The 26716-nt window shown below is 51.0% G+C and overlaps 1 protein-coding gene across 1 annotated transcript in view; it reads left to right on the plus strand.

Annotated features, from left to right (window-relative positions):
* Positions 1-17118: 17118 nt before the first annotated feature.
* Positions 17119-26716, plus strand: part of Cspg4 (chondroitin sulfate proteoglycan 4) — a 35122-nt gene continuing 25524 nt past the window's right edge. Inside the window, exon 1 of the mRNA XM_038324312.1 lies at positions 17119-17206. Within this exon, the coding sequence (XP_038180240.1) occupies positions 17119-17206 (88 nt within the window). The remainder of the gene's footprint in view (positions 17207-26716) is intronic.

Genomic DNA, 26716 nt, shown 5'->3' on the forward strand with positions numbered 1-26716 from the left:
GCAACGGTTTGCCCCAAGCTGCCCAAGCTTCCAGGCAATGGGTCTTTACATGGGTGACCTTTTCCCCCGCCAAAGGGGTGGCATGGATAATGCCTGAACAGGTATCAACAGACACATGCAAATATTTCAGCTTCCCAAATTCAGGGATATGAGTCACATCCATCTGCCATAGATCAGTCGGGCGCAGGCCCCGAGGGTTAACCCCTGTGTGGGGAGGGTGAAGAAAAGTCACACAAGAGGAACAGGCCTTCACAATATCTCTTGCATTGCTTCTGGACAAGGCAAATTTTCTACGAAGAGTATCAGCGGGTACATGATAGAGCCTGTGAAACTCTCGAGCAAGCTCCATTGAGTCCGCAGCAACTAAGGCCATAGCTCTGGTTGCCTGATCAGCTCTTGCATTAGCCTCAGACATAGAACCAGGAAGTAGAGTATGGGCTCTAATATGTCCAATATAGAATGGATTACTCCTTTGAAGTATATGTTGTTGAATCTGTATTAGAACATTGGAAACCGGACTTGACTGGCGAATGGAAGCGGCCACCTCGAGAGAGGACACCGCATTAACCACATATTGTGAGTCCGAAAACAAATTAAAGGGCTCAGGAAAATTCTTAAAAACTTCCAATACCACCAAGCATTCTGTAGTCTGAGGGGCATCGGGTTGAAAATTGAATAGCACCGGTGACTGATTATCCACCACCATAGCTCCTATTCCTGTTTTTGAGCCATCAGTAAATATGGTTACAGCTCCCAATAAGGGCTTAGGGGAGGTAACTCGTGGAAAGTACACTAAATTCTTTTCCACAAAACTCAAAATTGGATGTTTAGGAAAATGATTATCAATAGTATTAGAAAAGGTGCAAAGCAAAATAGCCCAATTGTCCACAGTGGCGGCCAAGACCTCCACTTGTTCCTTAGTATAGGGTATAATCAACTTATCAGGCATCTTTGCAAAACAGGTCAAGCAAAATTTTATTCCCATTAAGGCTTGATTAGCCACCAAGTCAGGATAATATCTAAGCGTTTTTGCTCCAATTGAATTACCGTGCAGCCACCATAGAGGTCCCTCTTGCCATAAAACTCCTGTTGGAACATTTTTTGTTTTTAATATACAAAGAGAAATTGGCAAAGACGGGTCATGGCGGCATAGCTGTGCCTTGGATATAGCTCCCTCAACCTTGCGTAAAGATTGCATAGCAGCAGGTGTCAATGTCCTCGGGGAGGTAACATCAGGATCACCCTCTAAGATAGAAAATAAGGGCAGTAGCTCCGACCTTGGTACATGTAGATACCCTCGGATCCAATTAATATCTCCTAGTAACTGTTGGAAATCATTAAGGGTCCTTAAGTTTTGAGTACGAATAAGGACCTTTTGTGGTCTGATTGTATCTGGGGAAATAATAGAACCCAGAAACCGTGCTGGTGTAGAGCACTGTACCTTTTCAGGGGCTACAATTAGCCCTTGCTTTTCCAAGGTCTGAACAGTATTTTGAAAAGCTTCCCTAAGTACCTGTTGAGATGAAGCTGTCAATAGAATGTCATCCATGTAATGAATGACCTTTACAGTGGGAAACTGTCTCCTTACAGCCATCAGGGCAGAGTCTACAAATAGCTGACACATAGTAGGACTGTTTGACATCCCCTGGGGGAGGGTTCTCCACTGATAACGAGCATCAGGCTGTTCATGATTTACAGAAGGCAAAGTGAAAGCGAACCTTTCCCTATCCTGGGAACACAGCGGAATGGAAAAGAAGCAATCTTTGATATCTAGTACTATAATTGGCCAATCCTTTGGCAGAGCAGAGAGTAATGGGAGACCCTTTTGGGCTGCCCCCATGACTTGCATCTGACTGTTTACAGCCCGCAAGTCATGTAATAACCTCCATTTTCCTGATGCCTTTTTGATAACAAAGATCGGGGTATTCCATGGTGATACAGAAGGCTCAATGTGACCTAGTTGCAATTGTTCCTCAATTAGTTGTTTAGCGGCTTCCAATTTCTCCTGGGAAAGGGGCCACTGGGGGATCCATACAGCCTTATTTGTTGTCCATGGTATGGGTATGGAGCCCATTGTGGAAGCCGATATGTCAGTGGCCCCTAAGAAAAACCCAGTCCTTTGCGGTCTGTCTTACTGACCGGTATTATCGGGTCGGGTATGCCTTGAAGATTTTTTCCCAGGCCTCGAGAAGGAACAAATCCTTGCAACCTCATCATATCTTTACTTTTATCTGAAAATTCATTAGTCAATCTGAGCTGTAATTGCTGCTGAACATCCCTTCCCCAGAGGTTAATGGGGAGGTCTACTACAAAAGGTTGTATTTTTCCATGCTGATCTTCAATTCTCCAAGTCAATTCCTTTGAACTGATGCACGGTGTACGTGCGTACCCTAGTCCCTGTAGGGACTGGCAGGATTGCTGTAAAGGCCATTGCTTAGGCCATGATTGGGTTCTGATAATACTTCGATCAGCGCCAGTGTCCACCAAGCCCGAAAAAACTTTTCCTTCAATAGTCAATTCTAAGATCGGTCTATCATTAAGGGCCATGGACAAACAGGCAAGATCAACTCCTGTGGACCCCAAGCCCTCATTCCCTCTTACTCTGTCTGCAGAGGGGAATGATTCATGCTTGGAGGGCAAAATTAACAATTGAGCAACCCGGTCACCGGGAGCAACAGAAATTACGCCATGAAAAGCGTGACAAAGAATCTTAATCTGCCCCGTATAATCAGGGTCAATAACACCTGGGTGAACTACCAGCCCTTTCATAGTAGATGAGGAGCGCCCCAAAACAATTCCTACATGTCCCTCCTGCAAGGGACCCGACATGTCAGTCTCCATAATCTGAACTCCCATGTCTGGTGTTAATACCATTCCGGAGGTGGCACAGAGGTCCAACCCTGCGGAACCGATGGTGGCCCTCCGTACTGACGTGTCTGCCTCTGGTAACTCAGAGGTGGGGCTGAAGCCTGAAGCGCCCCGAATATTTTCGGGCCCCGGGGACTGGGGCCCCTCATCCCGTTTTTTGTCTCAGAACTAGAGACTTGTGGGATAGGCTGACCATTAATGTCCCTTACTGAGCGGCACTCATTGGCCCAATGCTTTCCCTTCTTACAGCGAGGGCAAATGCCTGGCATACGTGGACCACTGCCATTAGGACAATTTCTTTTTAAGTGTCCCATCTGGCCGCACCGAAAGCATCCTTTGTTTTTTGTATCCCGGGCCGATCTAGTGGTCGAAAGCATCGCCGCTGCTAAGCCTGCATTTGTTAAAGGACCTCCAATTTCCCTACAAGCCTTCAACCAAGCATCCAGTCCTTTATGCCTGACTGGTCCTATGGCTCGCTGACATTCTTTAGTGCTTTGTTCAAAAATTATCTGTTGCACAAACGGCAAGGTCACATCTGAATTTCCAAAGATCTTTTCAGCGACCTCAGTCATCCTGGCCACAAAGTCCGCGAATGGCTCTGTGGGTCCTTGGACGATCTTAGTCAAATTGCCTGCCACTTCCCCTTTACTGGGTAGGACCTTCCAAGCACTGAAGTAAAGATTACTAATTTGCTGGTACACCTCAAGAGGATAATCAACTTGGTCTTCAGCAAACTCCCCTTGTCCCAAAAGCATCTCAGCAGTCCAATCTGGGTGGCCATTTTGTGCATTAAGTCGAGCCTGAACCTGTGCCTTGTCAGCAGCTAGAGATTTGAATTCCAGAAATTGTCCTCGAGACAGGCATGCCCTAGCAACCTCTGTCCAGTCTGTGGGTGTTAAAACCTGGGTACAGAGTCTGCGCAACAATGCAATGGTATAGTCTGCGGTGGGCCCAAAGTCCTTAGCCGCAGTCACCATGTCTTTCAGCTGTTTATAGGGCACCGGCTCGTACCACCTATGATGTGTATCAGCATCCTCAAACACTGGGAAGGCTGAGGCCAAACGAGCCCAAGTGTTATTGCTGATGAAATGATAACCTCTGGCAGGCTTTGCTGCCTGTGCGTAAGATGGCGGCGGCGCTGTGGGTGGAGACTCACCCAGCAGCTGCCTAGGCCCTCCTCTGGCCCCGCCTCCAACTGCAGAAAATTGCGGCAGGCGTCTCCGCCCACGCCGCTCCTCCTCACATCTAGCAACTTCCTCCTCTAAGTCCTCCTCTTCCTGAGGACTGAGCTCATCGTCCGACAAGTCTAAGTCGGCGAACTCCTCAAGAACCGGATAAAGCCGGTTCCTCTCCTCCATTTTTGTGCCCAAGGGCTCTCTTTGGCCCTTTTCCCTGGGCTTAACTTTTGAATCTTTTTCCTTTTCCTTTTCTTTTTCTTTTTCCTTTTCTTTTTCTTTTTCCTTTTTTCTTTTAGGCCTACCCAAGTCTCCCCCTTTTGATTCCGATTCTGATAAGCTGTCCTGGTGTGCTATTAATGCCTCTCTACCTTTCCTAACAAGATCTGCATTATCACCCCCTCGTAAGCAGTTCCTCACTAGTCGCCATAGCGGCATAGTGCCACGGCTTATTTGGTTCTCATGTTTTGCCTTTTCCAAGTCCCGTCCTAATTTTTCCCATGAGGGCAAGGTGAAATCCCCAGAGACCGCGAACCATGGTGCGTTCTGGTCAATGTCCTTCACGACCTTATCGATCGTGCTCCGAGAAACCTTCAGGCCACGCTGTTTAAGCAGCGCCTGCAGGGGACTAACGAGGTCGATGGGACCAGGACCAGCGCCATGAGTGTTGCCCATAATGAGGTCTTATGCACGGGCACCCTACCGGAGAGCCGCTTAAGCTACAGCGGTCTTATTTCCCCTCAGAGAAAAGCCGTTTTATTTACGACGGACTTACTTTCGATTCTGACTAGGCGTGGTCGCAACAGCAAAGGCACTCTTGACCAGGCTTATGGCAACGCAACCAAAAGCAACACAGGAGCACACAGATCACCATTACCACAAAAACAAGGCAGAACACTCCAGGATCAACTCCAGCAATCATCATTTTTTTTTGGAGACTTGCTTACCGACGTCGCCGCCCCGCGTGTGGAGTTCTGGATCCTTTTTGGCCCCTCGCCCGGTGACCGAAGGGTGTCCCGGCGTCCCGGGTTTCGGCACCAGTTGCGGCGAACCCCCCTGGCCAGCAGGGAAGAACGACCACCGAGTCAAGGATTCTTCTCCTATCACGCTTTATTGGAGCCTCTTGGTTGTTGGGAGAGCAGGAAGCGAAGGGCCCAGAGCACTAAACGGCAGCCGCTTATATAGGGAGAGCGGACACGGGTCATGCCTGGATTGGCTACTCACTCATCTTCCGATGCCCCCGGCCACGGGATTGGCTAAGATTACTGCACACTACTGCGCATGCGAGAGGTTCCGTCTACAGCCTTACCAAATATGGAGTTGTTTACTCGGTGGTGCAGGGGCTCAGCGCCATCTTGTAATGGCGGCTAGCAAATCGGCTCCCTGCAGAGACTTATTAATTATAAAAGCTCGGCTATAGCTTAGGCTTCTCCCACTCTTAAAAAACTAACCCATTTCAATTCATCTACATGTTGCCACATGGCTTGTGGCTTTTATCTGTCCTCCTGCATGTCTCGCTCCCCCTCCCTCTGACTGGCGATGACCTTTCTTCCTCCCAGAGCTCTCTGTCCCTAGAAATCCCATCTAACTTCTTCCTGCCTAGCTAAACGCCATTTGCCTCTTTATTAAACCAGTCACAATGACACATCCTCACACACTGTAAAGGAAAATTGCACAGCAATGAAGGACTTATTCAGGGTCCCCAACTTCATCAGTGGCAGGAATGGAACCAGGATACAAAGTTCAGGAATCTCTTCAGGTCTTAGTCTCTCTGCTCACTGCCCGCAGAGTCGCCACTGTGGTGATGATCTTGTGGAAGCCACCCAGCATGGTCACCATTAGATAGCTGGGAATCCAGATTCCTAGGGACGAAAAGGCTCAGAGCAGAGAGGCTGCTGGCTCCTAGCCAGAAGCAGCAGTCCCTCTTCTGGGAGGCCACATCTCAATGCTACCTGCTCACCTCACCCTGTGAGCACCCCAGGCAGTCCCCTTCCCTGCCTGGTGGGATTCTCCAAATGCTTCCCTCCCAGGGGTCTCTTCCATTCCTGTCACATGTCCTTATACATAGCTTTCTTGAGGAAACAGATTTCCCCACCTTCAGCTGGTTCTCTTCTGCTCTGTGTGCTCACTAACTCCCCACCTCTGATGGAGTCTGGGATCTCCTGAAGCGAAACTTGGCCCATACCAGCTGATAGTCCTTCCACACCGGGCCCCTCCTTATATCTTAGAGTCCCCTCATTGTCACATGGGTTCCAGTGTCCAGAAGTAACTCTCCTCAGCTTCTCAATGCCCACTGTCCTTCACTTACAACCTGGGGGCCCTGCTTCATGACTGCCTCTGCCCTTCTAACTCCTGCCCTGACCCCGGTAACTTTGGCTCACCTAGGGCCCACTCCCCAATCAATACCTGATCCTCCTTTTGTGCCAAGACCTCTCCCGACTCCCTCTCAGGCCCTGCTCCCATCAGTGTCCCTGGACTTTTCCATCACCTCCCTCTGGACACCAGCCTTCCCATTTCCCACTCCCTAGCAGTCTCTAGGTGCTGAGCCGGCACCTCCTCCTCACCCTCAGGCCCTTCCTGCCTTCAGAGCTCTCAACCGTGGATTTGGCAACCTCAGTGAGCCTCACCTCTGGGCAGCTGCTCCCCTGTCCCCAGACACTGTCCCAGCATGTCTTACTCCCCTCTGCATGATTAGGGCTCCATGCAGTTCCTACTCGCCTGCACCAAGTGAAAGCAGGCCGTGAAGCCAGGCTGTAGCGGCAGCCCTCTCAGCCAGGCCGACCTTCTTCCACTTCCCACCAGAAGCATGGCTGCTCTCCTCAGAGTTCCATGTGTCGCCTGACACCTCCGACATCCAAGGTCCCTTCTGTCTGCTAGAAAGCTGTGCTTCTGGAGACTGGACAGATGGCTCAGTGGTCAAGAGCACCTTCAGTTCTTCCAGGGAACTGGGGTTCAGCTCCTAGAACCCACATCGGGTGACTCATAACCACCTATAACTACAGTTCGAGGAGGTCCGATACCCTCTCCTGCCCTCTAGGGCCCTGCATGCATGTGGTATACACACACACTCAAACACTAACACACACACACATACACACATAAAATTAATAATTCTTTTTAAAAAATAATAAACAACTCTGCCCTAGAACCCATCCATGTCTCCGTACCCACCTGCCCCTCTCTGCCTGTTCACAGACACATTTACTCAGAGGGTGTTTTCTCTTGCGGTGGCCAGTCTTGCCTCTCTTTCCTTCTTGACTCAATGGAAGCTGGCTTTAGGCCCAGTGCTCCACCCAAGCCAGGCTGGACTAGATGCCCACAGACCTGCAGGCAGCATCTTCTGATTTGGCCTCTTGGCAGCACTGGCCAACACGACTGACCACTCCCTGCATCCCGCAGAACCTCTCCCTGCTCCAGGATGTCCTTCTGTTTCTCCTTCCCTGGTTTTGGCTGTCTCTTTGCAGGCTTTCTTCTGGCTCTTCTTCCTCACCCTGACCTTTCCGTACTGGCAAACGCTTATTAATCACGAAACATAAAATAGTAAGTTTCTGTGGACTCAGTCTCGCGGGCTCTCCCTCCCCCGGGTGATACATGTGAAGATAATTCAGTGGGGGGGGGGGGAGCGCTGTGCTTGCTGTGCCGCATGGAGATGAGTTCAGACTCAAAGGATCCACATAGTCAGCTGTGCGGAGCAGTGTGTGCCTTATCCCACCACTGGGGAGGAATGCCTGACCATTCAGTTCACCTAATCAGTGAGTTCTAGGTGCAGGGAGAGACGTTGCCTCAACAGAGGCGGTGGGGAGCAATCAAGAAAGACACTCAATGGTAGCTGGCCTCTGGCTTCCACACAGGTGTACGTACATACACATCTTGCACAAAAGTTTTTTTGTTGTTCTATTATTCGGTTATTGTGTGTAGTCTGGGTGTGTGCATGCCACAGTGCATGCATAGAGGTAAGAGGACAACTTTGGGGAGTTTTCTCCTCCCACTGTGGGGTCCAGGGATTGAACTCAGGTTGTTCAGTTAGAGAGCGCTTCTAAACACTAAACTATCCTGCTGGCCCCAATTTGTTGGGGGGCGGGTACGGGTCTCACCATGTATTCTAAGATGTCCTGCAACTTGCTGTGTAGACCAAGCTGGCCTCAAGCTCACAGAGATTACTTGCCACTGCCGCCCCAGTGCTGGGTCAAAAGGCATAAAACACCACACCTTATTCCCCAATTTTTAAAAATAAAAACCCAAACAAAGGCAAACAAAACAAAGGCCCCACCAAGGGAGCTGCTGGTGCCTCCTGGTAGGCTGACACAAGGAGGCCACAGCATCACTCGACTGTGCTCCACAAAGATACAGAATCTGAATCAAACAAAAGAACACAAGACAAGATAGCTAGCCTGGAGTCACAAAAAAAGAAAAAAGAAAGAATAAAGAAGAAAGAGGAAAGAGGAAAGAGGAAAGAAAAGCCAGTGTCACAGAAAACAAAGAAACCCTGAAGAACTGTGCCAGCCTTATAAAAACTCCGAAAGTCACACAGCTCAACGCAACACAGAAGGCAGGGGCTTGCTTTTGATGCAAAGGATGTCGTTACAAAAATTGATCAAAGCAGAAATAAGTCTATGGTTTATTTCAAAGTGTAGCCATGTTTATTCCTGATTGAGCATTGCACTCCTAAAAGGGAAGGTCTTTGCTCCTAGAAAACACATACGGACTTGTTTAAAGGAAAAGTACTGAGTGTCGTGGCACCTGCTTTAGTCCAATGCTCAGGAGGCAGAGACAGGCAGGTCTCTGTGATTTTGACCACTCTGGTGTACACTATTGTGGAGAGTAGACCAGCGCAGATTGATGTAGAGTTCCGGAATAATCAGGGATGCATAGAGACCCTGTCTCAAAACAAATGAAAGTGTGGTAAAATATTAACACTTAGGAAATCTAGGTGAAGAATGTGCGAGAATTATTTGTAATAACCTTGCCACTTCTATGTACGTCTAAAACTGTGTGCAATATTGTGTCTCAATAGAGAGTAAAATGTTATCAAGCTCTGTGAGTAAGCGAGGACCTGATTGGGATCTCTAGAGCCCACACAAACCCAGGCTCAGTAGCATGTGTTTGCAATCCTCCTATGAGATGGAGGGCCAAGGCAGGAGAGTTCCGGGAAGTTGAGGGCCAACTACCCTGACATACACAGCAGCAGACAATAGAAGCTCTGCCCGAACAAGGGGAAGCAAGCAACTGACACCAGAGGTGGTTCACACACACACACACACACACACACACACACACACACACACACTCGAGACAAGGAAAGAACTGGTACTAGAAAAGAGGAGAAAGAGAAGAAAGGATGGCAGGGAAAGGGAGAGGAGAGGGGATGGGAGGGGAGGTGAGGGAAGGGAAGGGAAGGGAAGAGCGGAGCGGAGGGGAGGGGAGGGGAGGTAGTGACGGTTTTTAGGGGTTCTTTTTTTTTTCGTTCTCTTCTCTTCTCCTCCCTTCCTCGCCTCTCTCCCTCTCCTCTCCTCTCCTCTCCGCTCTCTGAAGAGAAGAGAAGAGAAGAAGAATTTAAAAATGAGCACCTGGTTCTTCCAAGCTCAGACCTGGACCTTTGTCTCACTTTACGTCACTCTTCATCGTCAGGGCAGACCCCTCTCCTCTTGTGGCTCCTTCACTAATGGCACATCAACAATTGCCTAACATTTCTCTGTTCTTCCTCTATTCTCAGCAGCATTAGGTTTATGCCTGCACCATGACACTCGGGTTTCACATGAGGGGAAAAATCAACATGCCCAATTCACGCTGTAGTTGAGACTGACCTTGAACTTCTGGTCCTTCTGTCTCTACTTCCCAAGTGGCTAAGATCATAAGTGTAAGCCACAACTATTCCTGGTTTTATTCAGTATTTCTGATCAAACCTAGGACTTTGTATATGCTAAACAAGCTTTCTACCAACTAAGCTACATCCCTAGCCTCCAAAGAACTTCTTGTGAGATATCTCCCACCCCTAGTTCATCTCAGTGTGTCACCCTACCATCCAACTTGGTGCCTGAGCCTTGGGCTTGTCCTGCACACCTTGCTTGTCTTTACTGCCCAACTAATCACCAAGTCATTTTGGGGAATTTCAAAGTCCCAAAAAGTCAGGCTCCTATATATTAGTCACCCCAATGTCACCAGTGCCCCCCTCCAGCATAGTGCATGGCACCTGATTTACATTTAAGAAATCTTTCTTGAGTGAGAGGTGATGAATCTGTTGATAAAGTACCTGCCACAGAATGAGTACCTGCCTTCAGACCCTCAGCACCCGGTAAAAGTCAGGCATAACTGCACACCTCTATAACTCCAGCGCCAAGGAGCAGGGGCTGAGAGCAGAGAGAGGCAGATAGGAGCACGTTGTCTAGTCAGTGTAATCAATGAAGTCCAGGTTCAGGGACAAGATCCTGTGCATAGGCGAGGGGGGTGGGACTGGAGAAATGGCTCAATGGTTAAACTCTTCCAAAGGACCTGAGTTCAGTTGGCAGCACCCTTACCATTGGCTCACAACTGCCTGTAATTTCAGTTGCAGCAGATCTGACATCTTCCTGCCTCTACTAGCACCTTCACACATGTGGCGTGCGTGCGCGCGCGCGCGCACACACACACACACACACACACAAATAATAATAAGTGAAACTAAAGTGAAGGACTGGCTAGACAGCTCAGCGGGTAAAGGCACTTGCCACCAAGACTGAATATCTAAATTTAAACCCTGGGACCCAAATGGTAGGAGAGAAAATGCCCGAGAGTAGTTCTCTGACTTCCACACGTGTGTTGTCATATGTATTTGTGCACACACATAAATTAAAAATAAGATGTACAACAATTAAGGAAGAAACCTGACATTGAGCTCTGTTCTCAACATGCATATGCACAAACATACACACACGTGTTCCTACATATACACTCACATGGACACATGAATACACAACATGTATACATACTGAAAGAAAAAAATCTGGGGCTGGAGAGATGGCTCAGTGGTTAAGAGCACTGATTGTTCTTCCAGAGGTCCTGAGTTCAATTCCCAGCAACCACATGGTGGCTCACAAACACCTGTAGTAAGATCTGGTGCCAACTTCTGGCCTGCAGGGACACATGCAGGCAGAACATTGTATACATAATAAATAAATAAATAAATATTTTAAAAGATTTTTTTAAAAAAAAGAAAAAATCCTTTGAGGGGCTGAATGTGCAGCTCAGGCAGGACTAGCTGGACGACCCTGCATTCAGTGCTCAGCAGAGGAGATTTGAGTACGTGAATTCTTTGGCCCACCGGTTGATCAGAAGAATGCCACTCTACCAGCAGGAGCAGAGCATCCTTTCTGAGTGCAGACACAGGACCATCTCCCTCACTGGCCCACCCTTGGCAGGCAGCTGTGCAGTGTTACACCCACTATCTACTGTCACAAAATACAGGGCGCTTACCACAGCAGTCTCCTGTCTCACACAGGACCTGGGCTTTAGGAATTTGGAAGAGGTCTGGCTGGAGATTCTGGTTCTAGAGCTCTTGGGAGGGGGCAGTCAAGATAGCAGCAGGGCCCACAGTCATCAAAAAATGGACTTGGAGAGCTGGCAGATCCGGACATACCCAAAGATGGCGTGTTCTCATAGCAGGTGAGTTGGTTCTGGTGGTTAGTGAGAGGCCTCAGCTCCACCCCACATGAGCTTCCACAGGACACTTACCCGTCCTTTTTCATGGAATGGCCACTCACAGCGAGTGATTGGAGGCAGCAAAGCAGAAGCCACTATGCCACTGTGACCTTGCCTTGGAGTCTGCACCATCCTTTCTGCCCTGCCTTCCTGGGAGCACGGGCCAGCTCTATTCATCCAGGGCAGGGGCTGCACCGGAATGGAAACAGCAGCAGATGGGGACTACTGTTACTGTGAAGCTGTGTGTATGGGTGTTACATACATGTATGTGCAGGTGTGTTTGCCTGTGCATGTGGAGGCCAGAGGTTAATGTGAGCTCTCTTTCCCTAACACTTTCAAACTTATTTTTTTAGAGATTTGTTTTATTTTATTCCTATATATGTTTGTCTTTCTGGGTGTGTTTCCCTTTGCCATATGTAAGGGAGTGCCCAGGAAGCCAGAGGCATCAGATCCCTGGAGCTGGGGGTTCAGGCAGTTGTAAGTTGCCTGGTATGGATGCTGGGAATTGAACTCAGATCCTCCAGAAGAGTGACGCACATTCTTACCAACTAAGCCATCTCTCCAGACCTCTCTCCACCTTGTTGCTTTTGAGAGAGAGTCTTTCACCAAATGCAGAACTCACAGTTTTAAAACAAACTGGCTAGCCAGAAAACTCCCAGAAACTGCCTATATCTACCTCCCAGATCTGGGATTGCAAGCTAGGCCATACTTAGCTTTCAGATGGGTACTGGGGATACAAACTCAGGTCCTCACATGTGCACTCAGTCATCTCCCCAGCTCCCCCAAGAGGATTTTCACTAGGACAAGTTGTCAATGAACCAGGAATGGCCACAGCCCAGGCTGTGCAGGTTTGTGTAGCGTACAAGCTCCAGACAGGTTGTAGCCCCACCAGCTTGCTCCAGGTCCCTCTCCTAAAGGAATCCTGAGAGTCATAAACAAAGAGTGAGAAGCTCCAGGCTCTGCCCTTGGGTTTGCAAAGCCTCGGTGTCTCAGTTAGAAACCATCAGCCCAGGATCATGGTGGCTCTGTATGAGGAGGAGAAAGCACAGATAGGTCGTGTGACTCATCCAAGGCACACAGAAAAGGTTTGGCAAGACCCGGCTGCTGGCTCCTCACCCCACATTCTTTCCATTGCCCTACCCGGGCCGCCTGCTTAGACCTACATCTAAAGCCGTTGCAAGCGTTGGTCCCAGGCCCAAGCAGGTATTTCTCCTCCTTCCAAGAAACCCAGACGAACCCCTCAAAGGTGCCCAACCCTTGCCGGACCCTGAGAGAGTACATGCACAGATTTTCCACCTAGGTGGGGCCCATTCAGCCCCCCTTCCAGAGGCTGTCTCTGCAGGTGGTCAACGTCCATCAGAACAGCACATCAAGGGTTAACAGCATGAACTAATATTTAGAAATAGCACATCCTAGAGGAGTCAGCTGTGGCCAGCTGGTCACAGCCACTGAAGCCACAAGCCTTTGTGGACACGGTATGGCAGGGGGAGAGCCTGCTCTGGGGAACCTGAGAGGCCCTGAGGGGGTAGAACACCCCTGCCCCCACCCGATAATCCCAAATATGGCATAGGCGTGGTCCAGAGCCCCCCTCTCCCAGGGGTTGGACAAGCAAAGCTCTCCAAGGTCCTCCCATCCACAGCCTTGCTCCCAAAGCAGCAAAGACAACTTTTCAGCTTCTGAATTGTGTAATTGTTGGGACTAACTGCTCCTGCCCGCTGGAGTCTGGCTGCCTGCACTTGGAGGAGTCTTACCAGCTCCTGGGCCAGAAGCCGGAGCAAGACCACTCCTACAGAGGCTTCGCCGGAGGCTCTGCAGAGGAGTTCCTAATTATGAAATTGCAGAGCCAAGGAACCAATACCTAAAGCCCATGTCCCCTTGCACAGGGTAGTCTGTGCTCTGTGTCCTTCATGGCAGAGGGCCAATTCCCTAAGGGCAAGGCCCAGTTGAAGCAAAACGCCGCCGCTGCACAGACACCGCCCCTTTGAGGGCACAAGCACACACCATTTACCAGCAGGCTGGCTTTGGCCACAGGCTCCTTGGGTGGAGCCAGTTGGTCAGGGTGCAAAACACCCAGGCTGAGGGCAGGGTGGGGCTGCAGCCATTGCCAGAGCTGGCATGCTTAGTCCCAGATGCACTGGGGATGGGGGGCAGTAAAAGTGACCAAAAGAGCTTGGCCAATCTGCAGGGCTAAACATTGGTGGGGAAGTAGAAGTCGTTAGGTGTCTGTTGTCTCGTTCCCCTAGAGTTCTTAGGGAAACGCAGACAGCATATACTATAGATCATTGAAACTTCAGAGAGTTTGTAACCCTCTGACTTATATTATAGGTGGAGCGTTCTGAGCCACCCTCTTTCCTTGTCTGCTTGGGTGTCCTGGTCTGTGAAAAGGTGTCACTCTAGGGGGTGGGAAAAGCACTGAGTTACCCCCCCACACCCGTCAGTCTCACTAGAGAGAAGACTCTATGGAGTCTACACAGAAAGCTCAGTGTGGGGAAAAGAGGCCAGCGAGGGCTTCCTGAGGGGAAAAGATGTGACCAGGGAGGTAGGAGCAACAGGAGCTGCCTGTGTATGTCTGGTCAGCCCAACTCGAGGAAAGTCATGGCAAAGGTTAGCAGGCAGAATGGAGGCAAGAGTCAACCTTGAGAATGCCAGGGAGGTTTGGGTCAGCTCTGCTCAGGACAGGCATGCCCTAGAGGCTGGGGTGAGGACAACGGAAGAGCTGGCCCTAGCCGCATCCAAGAGCACAGCTCTGAGTCAGTGGGAGATGATTAGCCATTCTCAAGCTACGCGGTCACTGCTCAGCTTCAGTCCAGGGTTCAAGTCTCATGCTACAGACTAACAGAGGTCAAACCTGTGTGCCCAGAGCCCCAGTGACCCTTCAGCTTGAGAGCCACAGCTTTCTCTTTCATCTGAAAACAAGACTTATTTCCAAAGGTGTCAAGATCTCAGGTGAATGATTCTTGTTTTTAATCTCTCTCCCTGCATTCTCCACACAGGAACTAACTTTATAGTTGCAAATGACTTGCATTTCTGATTCTTCCACTTCTACCCCAGTGTAAGGATTAAAGGTTTATGTCACCACATCCAGTTTTTTATTGAATTTTATTTTGTGCATGTTTACGTGAATGTATGACGTGTATGCAGGTACCCGTGGAGACTAGAAGCTTATCCGAGACCCTGGAGCTGTAGGTACAGGTAGTTGTGAGCCACTCAATTCTAGTGCTGGGAACCAAACTCTTCGAGGGTAGAAAGGTGCTGAGCTCTCTCTTTAGTCCCCGTGCCCAGTTTTTATGCTGTGTTGCAGAGCAATCCCAGGGCTTTTATATACTGGAAAGGAACTCTACCAATAAAACTACATCCCCCTCCCCACCATCCCGGTGATAAAGGTTGAATCCAGGGCCTTGTGTATGCTAGGCAAGTGTTCTACCGCCTAGTTATTTCCTTTGGTGAGTGCTTTACAAACTGGGAACCCCCAGGAGAGATGTACAAGCTGGGTCATGAACGCAGTGCCGGCTGCATTCTTCTTCAGGTCTGTGTCTCTCAGCCCCACTAGCAACAAGGCTGGGGAAGGCTCTGAGCTCATCCTGTCTTAAATCTCAGCCTTGGGATGGGCAGCAGCTACTTGTCTGGAGGATCCTCAGGCAAATGATTCCTGGTGGGGGGGAGGGGGCAACGAAATCTGTAGGTAGGGGCCAAGCAAGATGGGAGAAGACAGGCGGTGTGGGACCAGTGTGAACCTCCACTCTAGTTTCTAATTCATAAAACGGCAGACACCTCCTTTCCCTTTCATTCTTAAAACTCTTTTTCCCTAACATTCCCAGAAGCCTCCGCTCCCCAACCCTGGATCCATATTTGGACAGTAATTGGCCCCTGATGAGGACCAAGTGCCTGGCTGACTCTGAAGAAGGAAAACAAGAGAGGAGGACTCAAGGCCTCACTTACCTAGGGTGCCTGGATAGTTCTTAAGTTTGTCAAAGTCCCTGTAAAAGAGTAATAACTGGCAACTTAGCCAACTTTAACGGCCACTTATTGAACACCTACTATACACAAATAATAACTGCCTCTGGAGGGGAAAGTTGAAGGTTCACAGACGATACTCCATGGGGTGGGGGGGGTGAGTAAGTTGTATACAAACTGTGAAGTGCTGGAATGTACAGAATGGAAAGGGGATAAAAGGCAAATATATGCTAAGCACCTACTGTCTGCCCCCGGAGTAGGCATTTGAAACATACTAAAACACTTAATCCTTATAAATTCAAACTAGCCCAGACCAATTTACTCACCGCTTTAATCTCGCTCAGCCTCAGATTCTCCATCCATGGGGCTGGGTTCTGAGGAAAGTTATGAAATGTATTCGATCTGAGCGTGTGCACTGGAGCGTGGGCTGCAGCAAGGAACCTAGCGGAGGGGCATGTGTGACAGAAAAGAGGTACAGGGGTACCTCCGTCCACAGGAGAAACCTAAGCCAGGCCCCATTGCAGCTGGGGCTGGAGAAACACAGGCACTGGGAAAGGCCACAATACTCGCCTTTTTCCAGCTCCTGGTTGGGACTAGGCAGGCTTTTGCCTGGGATGGAGCCAGGAGAAGAAGGCCCCAGCCTGAAGCCGTTAGGTAGGAGCTAAATCCAGGGCCAGATTTCCAGGAGGCAGTGGGGCGAGGGAAAACACCCAGATTCTTAGGTCAGGAGGCCTGGGCTCCTGGCAGGAAAGGTCAGGCACCTGCCTTTGACCCTGAACTAGGAGCTTGGCTCCTCCTATAGAGAATAAGGGAAGGGTGCTTAACACTCCCTCCCCCCCCCCCAGCCTTGAGGGTTGTTTTGAAGCCTATGTTATCACAGGACTGAGCTAACCGTAAGATCGAGATCCCTAGTCTTTTCAGGCAGAGAAAGTACAGTTTGTGGAAAGAGGAGACCAAACTCAGGGTCCTGTCTAGCGGTCCGCTCAGTGGAGTCCTCATAGTCCTGTGACCGTGGGGCACCTAAACCCTCACCATCCCCTCAACGGCAGGAGAAGACTTGCAGCTCACACTTCCTTTCCCATTCTTAAGCGATCCTGCCCACAGTGTTCTGGGGGTCTAAAGTCTCAGACACTTTGTCCCAAATCCTTAAAACAGGGCATGAGTCTGCCTTCGCGGTAAAAGTTCTTCAGCCCTGACCGGGAGCAGGAGCCCAGAACGGCCCCTTTAAGAAGGTTGGGGGTGGGAGCAGACACCGGGAACCCCCGCCCGAAATGCAAGCGCGGGTCGGCGCCTGCCCCGCCCCCGGAGTTAAGTACCGGACAGCCCTTGCGTCCTAGCCCGCGCGAGGAGCCCTGCTCCCTTGACTTACGACTGGAGACTCGCTGCTGTCCAGACTCGGCACGCTCTGTTCCCTAGCCTTTCAAGTCCAGACACCCAGCCCGCCGCGATGCTTCTCGGCCCGGGACACCCGCTGTCAGCTCCAGCCCTGACCCTGGCTCTTACCTTGGCCCTGTTGGTTAGATCTGCGTCTCCCGGTGAGTGAGGGGCTGACACCCTATCCCCCAGCCTAGGGGATCTTTGTGGAGGCTGCAGTCGCAGGCCAGGATCAAGAGTCAAAGGGCCCTACTTCTTCCCCAAGCTGAGGGTCTGGGAGGAAAGCTTTGATCTCTGTTTATCGGGACTCTGGCTATCCCAGGTTGTCTGACTTTCTTGACCCTCGGAAAGGGGCCCCTGGAGTCAGATTGCCAAGGGCGTGGCTCTGCCCACCCAAATTGTCCGGGTCACTCAGGCCACCTCAGTGCTATCCAATCTCTTTGCCAGACAGGTTTGGGGTGACCGTAGCGGTACTTAAAGAGCACCCAGTGGCATTAATAAGTGGGCATCCTGAACACAGATACCCTGAGCCAGAAATGGGGAGTGTTGTGCCGCCGTGAGAAGTGAAGAGGAGACTTAATGCCCCACCCTGTGTATACCCAGCACACCTCTGCCATGGCCTCCTCTCAGTACCTGGCATCTGGACCCTTTCACAGTTCTGCACCCCTCCTTTCATGCCAGGGCTGGCTGGCTTCTGCCTCTACCTACACCCACCCTTATGTCTTTCCTCACTGAAAGGACCTGGTTGGTGACAGACAGATCCACCCCCTCTTCAGGTCCCAGAGTCAAGACTGCTACCCTTCAGCTCTCAGCCCTGGGGCACCCCGTGCCACACCCCCTGTCCCTAGCTGTGGTGCCTGACCAGCAGACTGAATGGAAGTGTACTTTCTGAGAGGTGCCAGTGCATCCCGCCTCTGTCACAGAGCCAGGAACCCTAGCATTACAGCATTCTTCCTTTGCTGGAGACGAGGGTTGAGATGCCGTGAGATCTGCAGCCTCGGGGCCCATCAGTCACTACTCCCCATGCATGAATCATGGGGATGCAGCTTCCATCCTTCAGGACCATTTCCAAGAGCAACTAAGAGCAGAGAAGGACCCAGGCCCCACCCTTCTCCTCCGACAGGGGAAACCAGCTCTAAAGAAGGGGATCACAAGGCACCCAGAAGGGAATGAGTCAGGGAGGGACCCCCTGCACTATCGTGATTCATGGGTAGATACAGACTCACCATTTCTGCTTCACAGACTTCGCTTTCTAAAATTCCACAACCCTGGTGGTGAACAGAGCTGAGAGACGTGAAAAGGGAACACCTGAGGTAGCTGGGGGTTTGGCTCATCCAGCCCCCAATTTCCAGTCAAGAGGTTGTTCCCAGCAACCCCTACCTACATGGACTTCAACTGAGAATAATTCCCAAATACCATCTTAGCACTGACAACATAAGACACGGCACTAGGGCTGTGCAGAGATGGGCAAGCTGAACCAGGGTGTGGCAATGCGTGCCTGCAATGCCAGCATTGGGGAGGCTGAAGTTAAAGGATTGCACTGTGAGTTCAAGGCCAGCCTGGGCTTCAGAATGAGTTGCAGATCCGTCTCAGGTAGAGTGAGACCCTGCCTCAGAGATAAACAAAAAATAAAAAAGTGCAGGGGAAGAAGGAAGAAGAGAGGTGAGAGAGAAGGGGAAGAGGAAGGGGGAAATGGAGATAATTGTGTTCATTCAGGAGATAGAAAAATGAAGTAAAATTCAAAGAGCAGTTTCTAATTGTCTAGAGAAAGATTCACATGCAAGGTGTGGAAGAAATCAGACACAAAATGGGTGGGCCAGCCGTTCTTGAGTCGAGCCCTGGAGAGTGGGAAGGGAGTCTGCGATCCTGTCTGCGGTCCTCAGCCTGGACAGGGGCGGGAGGTGGGTGTAACAGGGTGTTGAAATAGAAAGACCAGCCTGACTGGAAGGCATATTTTGAGCATGGGACAGGAAGAGCCATTGGGCTGGGACACAGAAACCTTAAATGGCAAAATGAAGCCCACAGCCTAGGCACTGATGGTAAAGAGAAGAGGGTGCAGGTATGGATCAGGGAACAGACCGGTGCCTATGCCTAACAATAGACCCATCCTGGATTCAGCAAGAATCTGAGCAGGGGGAAGGGATGAAATAGTTGATATTCTCCCCTATGCCAGACAGAGCTTCTGCATAGCACATCCAACTCTGTAACTGCAACAATGTCTAGGAGGTTTATACGTGGGGGCTGACCTCACGGCCCAATATCAGGAGTCCGGGGGAGGGAGTGGCTATGCTTCTTCCCCAGGCTGATTTCTGGTTGTGGGGCCTCCAGCTACCCCATGCTGCCTGGCTTTCATGACCCATGGAGTCAAATTGACCAGCCCCATCCTGGGCTCTGCCTGAGAAGTGTCACTATGCCACCTCTCTGGAGGTACTTGAGTTCCCCTGCCCCAGCAGAGGCACACTTGGGTGGCTCCCTGCACCTATCAGCATTGCAGAGTGTCCAGATCATGGGATCTGGGAGGCAAGTTTTCTTGGCAACCATCTGGGGCAACATCTCAACTGTACAGACAGGAGAAATGAGCCCCCAGAGAGGAAGCCAAAGTCTAAGGCCTTTGCCGAACCCCCGATGCCCAAGAAAAGCCCAGGGGAAGAAAAGGAGTCCACTTTTCTGAGCTCTGTGGGAGGCCCTTGGCTAGGTGAAAGTGAAGTCGGAAGGACAGGCTGGGGAGAAAGAAGATGGCTTTCCAGTGCAGGAAGGCTTGACTCTAACTCAGCACCTGGGGTATGTCAGAGTACAGCTCTGGGGACACTGACTCCCATACCTCTTCTCTGGCCTGGCCTCGCCTGGGATCTAAGAGACTGAGGTGGGACCTACATAGCGGAAGCAGTCAGTATTATCTGGACGGGGATCTGAAGAGATGGGGCATTTAAGACAGTGGTGCTCCGGGACCCAGATACTAGAAAGAGAGTCAGAGTGGATTCTGTTGGCTCTGAGAGTGATTTACAGGGCACAAGTGGCGTGGAGACAGATGAACTTTGTGTCTGCACTGTGCGCACTGCCCCAGATCTCTGAGGCAGGGCAGAGGCCAGGGCCTTAACCCAGCCCACCCAGACTCTAGAAAAGCTGCCCCAAAACCAAACATAACTAAGCTCCCGCTCCCAGTGTCTGCATGCCCAGGCAGGACAAGAAGAGCCTTTTAGCAGTGCCTGACCGGGGGGGGTTATGGGGGAGGGTGAGCCATGCCAGGTGGGCCAGGCTGCTGGTTTCTTGGACCAGAAGGGGAGAGGGCCACAGGGAAAGGAACAGGCATGTGTGGAGCTCACACAGGAAGTGTATAGGCTCTCTGGGAACTGGGCGTGCTGCCCAGGATGGGGTAGGGGAGGGGGACTTGGATATCCCTGGCGTCCATGCTTGCTTGTTCACTGGTGCACACAGATGGGGCATGCACATGAGGACCCACAAGCACAGGCCATGGTGGTATCCGACTGCTCTCACTGAGCCTGACAGAGGCAGTAAGGGCAGGAGTAGCTGCTGCCTCCTCCCCAGCCTTCTACCAGACAGACCTGGGCTTGGGTGGAGCCTTGGGGGACATGAGGAGCGGGCAGGGCAGAGCTGCACCTCCTGGCCAAGACCAGGAGCAGATAAATTAGGGGCCTGTATGCTAGGATTTGGGCCTGCTCCCTCTTTGGTTCTCTGTCTCACTGACTCCCCGACAAGTGCTGGCCATGTCCAGAGCCCCTCCGTCATGCCCTCTGCCCCAGCCTATGTCAATTCTGCAAAGCCTTCCGGAGTTAAAACTCTTGCTCTAAGTGCAGACAAGGTGGGTCTGGATGCACCATATTACCTTCATTGCTGAATCTGCAAGGAATCTTGGCATTAACTGGATCAGCACCAATAGTTAAGTGTTAGGAGATTTGGGTTCCTGGCCCCCAGGAGAACCCAAATCTCCTAACAGGGAGAGGGTAAAGCCAGTTCATGACTCAGCCTGATCATTTTTCTTCCAGAGCCAGCCCTGTTGGGTGCTGGAGGGAAATCATCGCATTTTATAGAGGAGGAAACTGGCTTCAGAGAGAAGTAAGGACTCCCCCAATCACTCAAGGCATTCTTGTTCATCCCAACATAGTGGGCTGTCCCAGGTCAGGCCAGCAGGGTAGAGGTATCCACTAGTGACCTCAGCCCCCCACCCCACAAGAAGAGAAATATCTCCTAGAGAAGTGCAGGTCCCGCCAGCAATTGTTCCCACCTTTCCAAGCCCTCCTACCTCATAGCAAATCCTCCATTAAAAGCCTCCACCTACTCCCAGCTAGGGCGGCAAAGGAAGCCACACTTTTGTCTCTGATATAGGTTGTAGCCTGGGGCTGCTGTTAAGGTGGCTTAGTGGTGTGGATCGCCCATGTTCTGAAGGTAGCGTGGGTGGCCCTGGCCAAGAGCAGTGCCTGTCTTGTTGACCAGTCCCTGTTGCTCAGTGCCTACCCACGCCTGCCGGCTCAAAGCCTGTGGAGGAGCCCGCTCTGCCAACTCTGGCATGCATTAGCCAGGCTGCCAGCCATGGCTCATGCTTACTTAAATGTTTCAGTATGTCCCCACCCCCTCTGCCTCCACAGACCTAACAGCAGAAACTGACTCTAGACCAGCCCCAAGTGGGTCACAGCAGGGCTCAAGAGGGTGCTTGCTCTGGAGTCACACAGTGTTTCCTTAGTAGACTGGGGGCCAGGCTTCCCTGCCCTTTGTCCTTATTCCCTGGCGTGGGCGATGGCCTCACCCACAGGAGCAGCAGCCCCGTGGGAGCATATGTCTCATCTCCTTCTTCCTGGCTCTCGAACACATAACTGAGTGCAGGGGTGTTCCAATGGGGGCTGTGGAAGTCACTGTGCTGACCAGGGATTTCAGAATGTGCCTCAAAGTGCCCCCAGGGGTCACACTGCAGCCCGCCTGGAGGTATATGATTCTGGGATTATGGGATGCCTGTCTGGCCCAGTGCACATGGCGCAGCTTCCTGAACAAATGTTTATAGGTTGAGTTTTATGTCCTTTTTGCCAGGAGTGATGACACATTACTGTAATCCCTGTACTCAAGAGGAAGAAGCAAGATTGAAAGTTCATGGCCAGCCTAGGCTACATAGCAAGACCCTGTCTCAAAATTGATGATGGTGATGGTGATGATGGTGATGGTGGTGATGATGATGGTGATGGTGGTGATGATGATGATGATGGTGATGATGATGATGGTGATGATGGTGGTGGTGATGATGGTGATGGTGATGATGATGGTGATGATGGTGATGATGATGGTGATGATGATGATGGTGATGATGGTGGTGGTGATGATGGTGATGATGATGATGGTGATGATGATGGTGATGATGGTGATGGTGATGATGGTGATGATGATGATGGTGGTGATGATGGTGATGATGGTGGTGATGATGATGATGGTGATGATGATGGTGATGGTGATGATGATGGTGATGATGGTGATGATGATGGTGATGATGGTGGTGGTGATGATGGTGATGGTGATGATGGTGATGATGATGGTGATGATGATGGTATAATGTCAGGCTAGTGATGCAGCTTCTTTGGCAATTTGTCTAGCATGTGTGAAGCCCTGGGTTCAGTCCCCAGCAGAATCACAGACACTAAGTGTGATGGCATGTACCTGTTATCCCAAGACTTGGAGATAGAAGCAGGATCTGGGAGTTCAAGGTCATTCTTGGCTAAATAGTGAGTCTAAGATCCTTAAACGTTCTAGACTGGAGAGTGAGTCTACATGAGATCCTGTGTCAAAAACAAAACAAAAATATACGGTTTTAATAGAGTATTCTATGTCAGAGAGAAAAGGGGGAGGAGGAGAGAGTGAAAGAGAGAGAGACAGAGTGAAGCTACTTCAAAGAATCCCACTCAAGGCTGATTGTGGGTTTTCCCGTAGAGTCCTTCTCCGGGCAGCTCAGCAGGAAGCCTGAAGGCAGGGAGGAGCCCCTGAACACAGCCTCCTTACACCCAGACTCTGAGGTTTCTCCTGTCTTATATTCCCACTCTGCTACTCCTACAATCAAATGGGATTCCTGAACATTCAAGTGGGCAAAAGCCTCATTGACTCACTGCCAGCAGACCCCCACCACACCATCGCTACCCTGTGCCCTTCCCTCCCTACAGCGCACCAGCCTCCAAGGTCAAGGTGAATCATGTCCTAGTATCTGACTGAGCCAGCCAGTTAGCATCTTCTATTCCCAGCACCCTTCCACATCTGCCCCAGCTGGTCTCCGCAACTGGATTTCCCTTCCCCAATCCTTCGAGCTTCATCACCACAGCCCCTTTTTACCACTTATGGTAAAAAGTCTTTTTTACCACTAATGGCTCTGAGACCTATAGCCTAGTAAGCTTTTCTCTTGGGGCCCTGTATAAAGCAACTTACTTTCACCATCCTTCTGCTTCCGGACCCAGGGCTAGACACTCAGCGGGTGTGTGTCCGTGAATATGTGTGTGCCCACATGTACACACACACACACACACACACAATGCATTGTCCAGGCTCCAAGCCAGCAGTCCTAGGGGAAGCCCCCCAATTCAGGACACACACCCTGGCCCAGGAAGGACCTCTGGCTAAGTCTAGGCCAATCTGCTCTCTGGGGAGCAGAGGAGACTGGGGAGAGGAGACCAACTTCCGTTCCCACCTAAGAGCAAACCCTTCCCCGCCCACATTTCAGGAGGGGGCAGCTATAAATATCAATGGGCCCAGGATGCTGATTCCCACGAGGAGAGTTCCTCCCTGCTGCAGCTGGGGCAAGGCAGCCTTGCCTCCCCACCCCCTCCTGGCAGAGGGAGAACAAATCACCATTTTGGGGAGTCTCTGGGCTATGGATGAGTTCCTTTTCTATTCTTATTTTTACTCAACCCCCACCTTTCCTGCTCTCAGCCTTGGGCTGGACCTTCTATGGGGAGGCAAGAGGCTAGGCACAGTGATTTAGATTCCAGCTCTAACACTCTTGTGTGACCTTGGCTTGGCCCCCTCTGAGCCTCGAGTTAGTCCTTTATAAAACAGGAAAGAATAATTCCTGCTTCTCACATGTGTTAAAGACAACGAAGCCAGACTGAGGCCTGGAATATACGGTCTGTGAGCCCTTGTGCCCGAGGTTGCTGGCATTCGGTTCCTCCTGTCTTTCTGGGGTGGGTGGTTCAGCTGTGGGGTGCTCCTGCTCAGGAAAGGTTCCAAGGCAAGGACCCTGCGAAGGCTGCCAGCCTACTGCTGCCCACTGACCGCACCCCCAGGCCAGGACCCTTCACAAAGTGGAGACTTGAGGGCTCAGGTCCTGCCCTGCTCACCTACAGGAGCAGAAGGCCCCTCCTGGGTCCCCAGAGCCCGCTTCCCACTAGCTGAGAGCCCTGAACAAGGCACCCTAAGCTGGCATGCAGCTGAAACTCAGTCAGAGGATGCCAAGTGAGTGTCCAAAGGTACTCAAACCCTGGGCCCAGAGAAAGTAAGTGGGCAGGGAAAAAATGGCCCCAGTACTGTTTACGGGCAGGGGAACCCAGAAGCCTGTCTTTTTCTTGCCCTCTGCTAACCCCATAGGGCTTTTCTTGATACACTCTCCAATTCTGACAAGAGCCCAGTGACTTTGACATAAAGTAGCTTGATGTCAGAGTACCATAGGGCTACTAACAAATACCACTTGTAATCAGCAGTGGTAGCTACATAGCAACGGGCAGAAATACAGGCTGAGAGAAGTTGAAAAGAAATCTCTGGGATGTTGGTGATGTCCATGTGTGAGCCCCAGAGGACATGCGAGAAGTTAATTTCCAGAGAGGTCTACAGGGTGTGAAGTCCGGCACTGTGACTCCAGAAGAACCCTTGGGATGAAGGACTACCCAATCCTCAGTCTTGGGTTGAGATCCTACTATGTGGATACCTCTTCCTTCATTTCATAGCGTATTGGGAAAGGACAGGCTAGCTCCCCGGATGTGCTAATAGAATCCAGGCGCCTACCCTGGCTGTTTCTGTCTCCAGGCATCTGGGGCCCGTGTGCTTCTGGTCACCCATCTGCAGCCCAGCTGAGTCCTTCTAGAAATAGTGAGTGAGATGGAGGTTTCTTTCTCCAATTAGTGATAACTGAGAGAGAGGTAGGGGACTTGAGCCTATGTTTACTATGTGACAGATTGAGATCTCTGACCCTGCTGTGTGGCTTTCAACATACCCCTGTCCCTCTCTATGCCTCTGCATGGGAACTTTAATCTCCCAAGTCAGCTCTAAAATTCTGAATCCAAGCTCTTAAGAACGAGATGGGGGCTCAGCTTCTAGCTAGCTGCTTGTCCTGGGCCACACAGTAAGATGGGCTTCAGGGCACTGATGAGCCAGTGTTCTCTAGCATTAAGAATCACTTCCCAAAGTTAGCCCCAGACCCTGGGGCTCTCCCAGAATGAGAGCTTCCCTCCACCCCCGGGTTCCCATCTTCCACCCCCTAGCTTGGCCCCACCCTGCCAAAAATAAACTCCGACCACCCCATTTTGTCCCAGCCAGACCCACCCAGCCCCTCCAGAGCCAGTTGAGTCACTGCTCGGGACTGCTCCTTTTTTTAACCGTCTGAGTCACCGGTTGTGGCTATGGCTGTGTGACACATGCCCAAGCTGCAGCCAGCCCGTAGCCCCTAATAAGCACAATGGTGACAGCGTGACAGCATGACAGTGCCTGCATAGTGACTGGCAGCAGGTGGCTGTCCCTGCTGCTTTGGTTGGAACCTCTCAGGACTGGGAAGCACATTCCCTAGTAAGCCTAAGGTGCAGCTGACCCCACAGGACCTGCCTTACCTGTAGCATTTTATTGCCCCTCCACTAGACCTAGTCTTGTACACCGAGAGAACCAGAGAGGGGTCCCCAAGCCCAGGGTCTAGGGATGAAAGAGAAGGCCTGGCTTCTAGAGTGAAGGTCATAGAGATGCCCATTGTTGCCCTGGCCTATTTGGTTCCAGCTCAGGTCCCACACTGTGCCTGAAGACTCATCGCAGGCAGAAATGCCCGCTTTGGCTTCCCCTGTTGCTCCTGCCTACCACTGGGCTGCTGCTGTCTCTCCCAGACTCTTTCCACCCCATCTTTGCTTCTCCATCTTGACCATCCCTGTTCCTGACTGGCTCTCTCCATTTCTCCCATATCTGTGGTTCCTCTCTCTCCATCTCCTCCTTCCCCATTGCTAGCTCTGCATCTTTGCCTCTCCCCTCTCTGGTCCAGCACTTTCTTTCTGTCATCCTCTACCCAGTTTGGATGACAGTCTGAAGTGCTCCCTCTGAAGATGGCACCCCCTAGATGCTCCTCTGTCTTCTCAGTAGACAAAATAGACCCACATCCACCCATTCCCAAATGGGAGTCTGGGCCCTGGAGACCAATAATCCCGAGAGAAATTTTCCATCTCCCTCACCCAGGCCCTGTCCCCTAGCCCAAAGCATAGACTACATCCTGTCCCAGGGAATGTCAGGATCCCACAGACACTTCCTTAGAGCCTGGGGGATGGAGAGGGGGCCTGAGAATGGCCCCTCCTTGAGCTCTGCTGGAGCAAGGGCCTGCACAACTTCAAATCCTATCCTCTGTCTGTGGCTATGCCTCCAGCTATAAATAGGGGCTCACAGTCTATTTTCTTTAAAAACAAGCGTCAGACTGGGTCACCATGGCCAGAAAAGCACTCCCT

Source organism: Arvicola amphibius, chromosome 3, assembly GCF_903992535.2.
Source record: "Arvicola amphibius chromosome 3, mArvAmp1.2, whole genome shotgun sequence".
Taxonomy (NCBI): Eukaryota; Metazoa; Chordata; class Mammalia; order Rodentia; family Cricetidae; genus Arvicola; species Arvicola amphibius.